At 34.5% G+C, this 8,120-nt stretch overlaps 1 protein-coding gene across 1 annotated transcript in view; it reads left to right on the forward strand.

The window, feature by feature from the left end:
- The window catches only part of LOC103089250 (rab GTPase-activating protein 1-like), a gene marked incomplete at its 3' end in the record, with an annotated part of 136,319 nt that overhangs the window by 119,565 nt on the left and 8,634 nt on the right, over positions 1-8,120 (forward strand). Inside the window, exon 11 of the mRNA XM_007471609.1 lies at positions 1,779-1,872. Within this exon, the coding sequence (XP_007471671.1) occupies positions 1,779-1,872 (94 nt within the window). The remainder of the gene's footprint in view (positions 1-1,778; positions 1,873-8,120) is intronic.

Consider the following 8,120-nt stretch of genomic DNA (forward strand, 5'->3'; position numbering starts at 1 on the left):
TTTTTTTTTTTTTTTTTAATTTATTTACTTATTTTTGGCTGCATTGGGTGTTTGTTGCTGCGTGCGGGCTTTCTCTAGTTGCGGCTAGCAGGGGCTACTCTGTTGCAGTGCACAGGCTTCTCGTTGCAGTAGCTTCTCTTGTTGCGGAGCATGGGCTTTAGGTGTGTGGGCTTCAGTAGTTGTTGCATGTGGGCTCAGTAGTTGTGGCTCATGGGCTTAGTTGCTCCATGGCATGTGGGATATTCCCAGACCAGGGCTCGAACCCATGTCCCCTGCACTGGCAGGTAGATTCTTAACCACTGCGCTACCAGGGAAGTCCCAATACTTACTTTTTGAATAAAATGTCCCTCATGATTCTTGTTTATCTGGTATCATCCTAAAGATGGTGAAGCATTTGTCTGTGTGTGTGCATATAGTTTGTTTATATTTTACTAAATATGTAATAAAATCTTTTCGGATGGATATGACCAAAGTTTTTAACCTGGCCATATAAACCTTTATTTATCACATTAATTTTTGGTGTTGAATATATCCACTGATACATGAATGAGTTTATGATTGGATCATGGGATTTGTAGCATGCTAAGTAAAACTGTTCTTAACACAGATCCCAGTGTGATTCACTTAATGCCAATCCCTGCTATACTGTAACAGCATTGATTAAACCTTAGTACTGGGCTTTCCTGGTGGCGCAGTGGTTGAGAGTCTGCCTGCCGATGCAGGGGAGACGGGTTTGTGCCCTGGTCTGGGAAGATCCCACATGCCGCGGAGCGGCCGGGCCCGTGAGCCATGGCCGCTGAGCCTGTGCGTCCGGAGCCTGTGCTCTGCAACAGGAGAGGCCACAACAGTGAGAGGCCCGAGTATTGCAAACACACAAAAAAACCCAAAAAAAAACCTTAGTACTTGCCATCAGCCAGACAGATTTTTATCTAACTTATTTCATCATTCAGACAATACTTCTCCAGCCTTTTCTTAGGTAGTACTGTGTCAAAGGCTTTGTTATAATGTAGGTGAATTGTGCCCATTACATCTCCTTTCTCTACTAACTCTGTTACCACTCAAAAGATTTATAGACCTTAGAATTACTCATTTTCACCACTGATTGTAAACTGTAACTCAACCTATCTTATTCTTTCTGAAACTGTTACTTTACATCTTGGGATGTTTTATACAGTTGCCATTTTAAAAGCCAAATAGTTTTATCTTTCCTTAGTCAAAAATATCTTGTACTTATCAATATATCTTTTAAAAACCTTAAAAAATTTTTTTAGATTTCTGGTTATGTGTTTGTATCATATTTTACATGTTTCTTGGTGTTATATATTGATATATATGTCTGACTCTTGTTTTTAGTATTTATTTGTCTCACTAAATATTAATAACTATAGTAATAAAATAATTTAAATAAAATATTAATATCTGAGAATGTTCAACTCATGAGTAAAGCACCATATAGGAATTTCTAATCATGTTACCATTACCTTTTAAATTTTCTCTCTTTGGGTAAAGATATTTATTTATAGGTATTTTCAGTTTCATACTGTGTAAACTGTAGACAAGAATTTTCATAAAAACTTGTGATTTGAAAATATTTATTTAGGCACTAAAGATAAAATGTATTAATGAAATACTGTTATTTTTGCAATGGGTATAATAATTAAGCAAAAGTATTATTTGATTGTTCATTAGACACACAGTCATGTTTCTTGTTTTAAAATACATTAATATCTAATATAGTATGTAATATAATGTTTGTTCTTTTTGTATTTCTTCTGCAGAGAGTGATAATGAACTCTCAAGTGGAACAGGTGATGTGTCTAAGGATTGTCCTGAGAAGATCCTATATTCTTGGGGAGAATTGCTAGGAAGATGGTAAACTTTTTTTTTTTTGAAAATTTTATATCTACATAATTGATATTAATTTGCTTTATTAATTTAAATCTATGTGTTTATATATCTTAATCTTGAGATTACTTAGGCAGTCAATATAGATAGTCATCTAGGGGTTGAGCCCTCAACCACTCCAGTGTTTGGCAGTTGGAAAGATGAGTAGGAAAGATCGTGCAAAGGAGTCCAAGAAAGCTCCTTTGGAGGAAGAGAACCAAGGGTAGGAGAACCAAGGTAGGAATCAAGTGAATTAAGGCTATCAAGAAGGAGGAAGTGATCAACTGCTGATAGGTCAACTCAGAGGAAGCCTGAGAATTTCATTGGGTCCAGCGATTTGAATGTCAGTGGTTACTTGGACCAGAACCCCTCTGTGGAGAGGTAGGAATGAAAGCCTGATTGGACTATGTCTAAGAGGAAAGATAATCGGCAGTTATAGATAGATAGGTCTTCGGAGAAGTTTTGCTAGAAGGAGAGGATAAGAAATAGGGACATAATTAGGAAGTGGATGTGGGTTGAGAGATTATTCTGAAAATTAAGATGGTCAATATAGCCTGTACATTGTATGTTGTTGGAAATGATCTAGTAGGAAGAGAAAATTTGATAATGCCAGAGGAAGAGGACACAGTTGCAAGAGAAGTTGATGAATAGGCAAGAAGAGATGTACTTGTTGACTAGTGGGGGAGTTGTATTTAGAAGCGCAGAACATTCATTGTAACAGAAGGAAAGGTGGGGCATGGCTACAAAAGTAATAGCTGACTTAAGTGTACTTACTGTGTGTCAGGTGCTGTTCTAAGCACTTTAGATACCTTAGTTAATTATCATCATGACAACCTTCTGACTTAGGGATTATTATTATCTTCATTTTACAGATGAGAAAATGGAGGCGCAGCTATGTCAGGTAGCTAGTATAAAAATACACAACAAATAATGGCAGCAAATAGGTAACTTGCTCAAGATCCCATGGTCAATAAATAATTTGCCCATGATCATGCAGCAAGTAAATGACAGGATTTGAATCTAGGCAGTCTGGCTCCAGAGCCAGAACTTTTTAACCGTTGGACAGGCTGCCATTTCTATAATGTACATAGGTTTCTGGATTACTTTTTATAGGAGCATGTAGAAGTTTTAGTACAAGAGAGAATAAACTAGGAAAATTGATATCCTTCCCTGACTTCTCGTATGAGTTTAAAGAGAGATCATGAGAATGGCAGTATGGTGGACAAGAAAACAAAATACTTTTATGACTAATTAAACAGCCAGTTGAGATCTTTATTTTTAAAAAGCAAGATTTATAACTTGGTTCAATATACAGCATCCTCTTAGGTTCTAGGAGATACATAGATAAACACACAGTTCCTACCTTTGAGGTTCATGATCAAGAAGGGTGGGAATATACACTCATAACAGACCATTTTAACAAAATGACTGAAACAATGAGGTTGTTTCAAATTTCTTAACCATTTTGTTAAGAAAATGGTTAAGAAATTTCTTTTTTATAAAATGACAATCACTTGATTTTTTACCCAACTTAAAAAATTCATCTATTCTCTCTTAGGAATTGTGTGCTGATTTAAAGATGAATAGGAGATAATTCCTACCCCCAAAGAGTTTACCGTCTTACAGAGGCATATAGACATTTAAACAGATAATTGTGACATAATGGATAAATGCTTCTGTTAGCACTGAGGACCCAATGGAAATTTTCGAATGAACACAAAAGTAGAAAAAAAAAATACAATAAATGTGATAAAGAAAATCCCCAACAAATATTTTAAAGGTGAAATTGCTATGATGCTTTTTATTATTTAGAAAGGTAATTTTGGAGTAGGAAGAAACTATTAATAGAGAAGGTAGTTAGGATGTAATTGCATGGGTTGATGAGGTCTATACCAAACTCATGGGTCTTTTGTATGGAGAGGAGTTCCAAACAGAGAAAGCATTCTGAAGTAGAGTTGATGGGATTTCTCAGCTATCATTCAGTGTACATTTTTTGCAGAAATAAAATACCATCTTTCTACATTATATTTTTAGTAGTGGACTTCAAGAAACTCATTGAAAGAATCTGAGGGAACTATTTTAAAGGACTAAGATAACTGATTTTTAGACCTTTATAAAACTTGCTGGATCTTTTACAATTCAAGTATGTATTTTTATTTTATTTGGCTTATTATTGCAGTTGTGTCATGACAATTCATATGAAAATGATAAAATTTGCCTGTTTGAGAGTTTATATCTATTACACAAGAATTGACAAAATTTTTAAATTGCTCTTGGAATATCTTTTTTAAACATTCATCTTTTCTAGAGCTTTTCAGTGAGTCTTAGGAATACTAGCTTAGGGACTTACATGAAGATATTTTTGTGATTTATTTAGGTAAAGCACCTTTTGGGGAAAACACTACATTTTGTGCTTTGGGGAGATTTTTATGAGGAGGCAGCCTGTGTTCTCAAGGAACTTTTAAATAAAACATAGTTGAAAGTATTTTCAACTTATTATAAAACAACTAGATCACTCTATTAAAATAAAGTTAAGCTTTTATGGATAAAATCAGAATTCAGATAATGAAATATACTATTAGAAAGATATAAAGGAAGACTATTTAATACTAATTTGAAATAATCAAAAAAATAAGGATACTATGGAAAAGAAAATGGAAAACAGACTAAAATGTTCAGTGGTAGAGGTCTTCATACAAGACTGGAGTTAAGGTGTTTTGATGAAAGAACTAAATAAAAAAAAATGAGGAAACAAGGATTGAGAGAGGAGAGGGAGAGGGTCAGGGAGAGAGGAAATGAGATGTTTGTGAAGGGAGGACTTGGAAACAAACTGAAGTGGTAGCAAGATTTCTTTTTCCTGAATATATTCAGAATGGTAATGCTGATGACTTATACATTAAATTATTTAAAGAATTTAAGGAATTGGGGCAGAATTATTTCTGCATAGCTTAAGAAAGCAGAGTGCTGATGCTGAACCCTTAGATGTAAGTCAGCTTTTGTGGCAGGAAAATTTTCTAACCAAAAAAAATGAAGTGAACCTCTGAGGTAAAAATTAAGTATAGTTTATTATATATAAATAAAACCATCTTCAAACTACTCATTCTCTTTTGTTAGACTTTCAGAAAGTCAGTATGCATTTAACAGGCACTTTGATTATATTTTTCATAGCTATACTTACTATCACAGTGGGAAAATGTGTTCTTAATCCATGGTTTCTCAACCTAGCTGAGCATCAGCAAACTTGACAGGGGGAAAAAAAAAATCTAAACTTGGGAAACATGAAGGATTTTAAGCACTAAGCATGAACATCCATAGCTTCCTTCCTTTTCACATCAATATAATGTTCCACTTTTTTGACTAATGAAAAAACCCAGCAAAAACATATACAAATCAGAATAAAATATGTGTTCTTGATTTTCCCAGTGACCTTTAATGCGTCTCTTTTCTTGAAACTTTTCTTCATGTAGCTTGTTTAACTTAAAGTAAGACCTAGGTTGACATATCTAGGTCTTATCATTAATGGGGGAAGGACAAATCCCTAACTTTACTTGATGTTCTCCATCTTTTAGTTTCAGTTCTAGCTATTCCCTTTTCTGAGAAAACCTTTTAACATGGGTCAGGCTGCTGCCCTCACATTCTCATATCTTCTAACCATTTACTTCCACCTCCCCTCTATCAAAACTTTCCTAATTCCATCAGTGACCACTCAGTTTCATTCAATGGCTTTTCTTCTCATCTCTTGATTTCTCTGCTGTTTTTGTTAGAAATGATACCTTCCCTTTGAAATTCTCTTCTGGACAGCTTTAACAATAGAGAAAGTTCTTACATGCCCAGATAGTTTCAAGAAAAGATGCCTCTTTGAAGGTAACTAGATGAATATAAAACAGCTTTATGATGCTATTAGAATCAATGAGAATATTTGCTTTTAAAAAAGCATTCTTTAGCTTAGCCTTAGTAGTTGATCATATTAATTTAGTTTCATAAATCTATTCATTTACCTAAAATGTATTGAAGACCTTTTATATGCCAGGCACTGTTCTTGGTGCTTGGGATATATAACTAAAGAAGACAGAGATTCCTGCCCTTGTGGAGTTTATATTAATGCATTAAAAACTGCCCGATTACTACTTGTTTAGTATATGTCTGGTTTATGTGTGCCTTTTTGAATAATTTGGTAACTATCTTGCTTCTAATGCAGAGTTCGGCACCTGTCATAACTAGCCTATTTCCAAGTCTCTTGATAGCTGCAGTTAATGCTGTACGCTATTAAAGCAATGGCCATATATAGTTATATTTTTATTAGAAATATTGAAACAATGATTATTTCTATAGATTGTTCTTTTGTTTGGGTCTTCTCTGGTCATAGATGTATACTAGTAGCATTTAGCTTAGTGTCCACTAGTATCTCTTAAGTACTAGGGTGCTATATGCAATATAATTACTGTGTCATTACAAGAATAATCAGTAAATTAAAGCTGTTAATCATGTTGTGTTATGAATGACATAGTTCTTTTTAAATGTCAGTCTGTACAGATAAATAGTGCCTGGGTTTTTAAGAGAGGAGAAAAGACTTTTCTATTATACCCAGCCAAACAGATGGCTGAGGGTCAGCTAGAAGCTGAATGTTGGTTGAGTTGAATCATATTATGGTAAAATGTGTATTAGGGACTGTTGACTATTAACCTTAAGGTGTGTGTATGCATGAGTAGGAAGAGATATTCCAGATTCAAAATCTTATATAAATCATTATACAAAGTAATTTGAGCCAACATAACACTTAATCAAGCTGTTTGTCCTCTTCATTTTGTCTGCCGTATTGGAAGCATATTGTAGTAGGACGAGTGGATGTTAGGAGGTCATTGTAGAGGTTGTAGAGTGACTACAGTTGGTGGCAGTGGAAGTAGAAGTGCATGGATTTTGGACAGCTTGGGAAAATAAAATGCATTAGACTTCTTGATGGATTAGTAATGGATTATGGGACAGAGAGTAATGTCAACCATAACTCCTAGGTTTCTAATTTGGTTGGATTGTAGTGACAGTCACTGAGGTAGGATACCCTGGAAAACGATGAGGTTTAGGGAGAAAGAATATGAGTTTAGATTTGAGCATGTTGATTTCTGGAGCTCAGAATACATGGGCATGGATGACAATGCCCAGAGACAAGAGACTGAAGAGAATTAGATCACTGAGGGAAACTGGAGAGATTAAAAGCTCAGAATACTTAAGAGGTTAATAGAGGAGAAGCAATCATCAGTGGGGTTTGTGGGTGGGAGGAAAAGAGAGTGCTTTGTTATTGAAGCCGAGGGAAACAAAGTGGTCAACAGTGAAAGGAGTGAAAAATGTCTTTTGAATTTAGTGGCATAGAGAGGTCATATATTGCTTAAGTGAAAACTGTTTCTAGGAGAGAGAGAGAAGCCATGTTGAGCTGAGCTGAGGAATGAGTATGAGGGGAAGAAATAGAGATTGAGTATACAGCGATCCTTTAGAGAAATTTGATGTGCAAGGTAGGAGACAGTATGATATCTAGAGTGTGATGTGGGGTGGAATAAAGGTTTCTTTTATAGGAGATATTTATCGGAATTTTAATAGCTGTAGATACACAGTGATGACCTTGATTTCTATATAATTATTATATTGTACATTATGGGACTCATAATTCAGCATATTTTGCATTTAATTTCATAGGAAATGAGCTTAGCCCTTTGCACACTGTTGTTTTTAGTTAACTCATTTCTTTTTTTACATTAAGAGTACAGAAACTTTCCTAGCCCTCAAACCACATACGTTTTTCCTATTCAAAAGTGTAATCAGAATCAAATAATAAATTACAAAAAAGATCCTTTTATGACTGATCCTGGCTCTCTTGTGGTGCAGTATTCTTTTGCTAATCTTAAATTCAGTTGGATAGTGAAGAAGAGGCAGTAGGAAGGAAATCCATGTGTCATACAGTTTACTCAGGTGTAAGTCTTCTCAAGAATAATTAATACTCTATCTACTTGACATATTTTATGGAACATATTTAGCTATAGTGTTTTTCCAAATTAACTAAATTTATATTTTAATTGAAGTCCATGAGAGAAATTTAAAGACCTGAAATGGGTTTTCTGGTGTATTATTATAAAAACATTCAAGACCGTTGTAAATATTTCAAACAGTATAGGAAAATAAAAGGAGTACTTTTCTCTCAATTCCATTACATAGATATTTTGGAGTTTATTCTTCCATATTCTTTCCCT

Source organism: Lipotes vexillifer, unplaced genomic scaffold (genome assembly GCF_000442215.2).
Source record: "Lipotes vexillifer unplaced genomic scaffold, Lipotes_vexillifer_v1.1 scaffold821, whole genome shotgun sequence".
Classification (NCBI taxonomy): domain Eukaryota; kingdom Metazoa; phylum Chordata; class Mammalia; order Artiodactyla; family Lipotidae; genus Lipotes; species Lipotes vexillifer.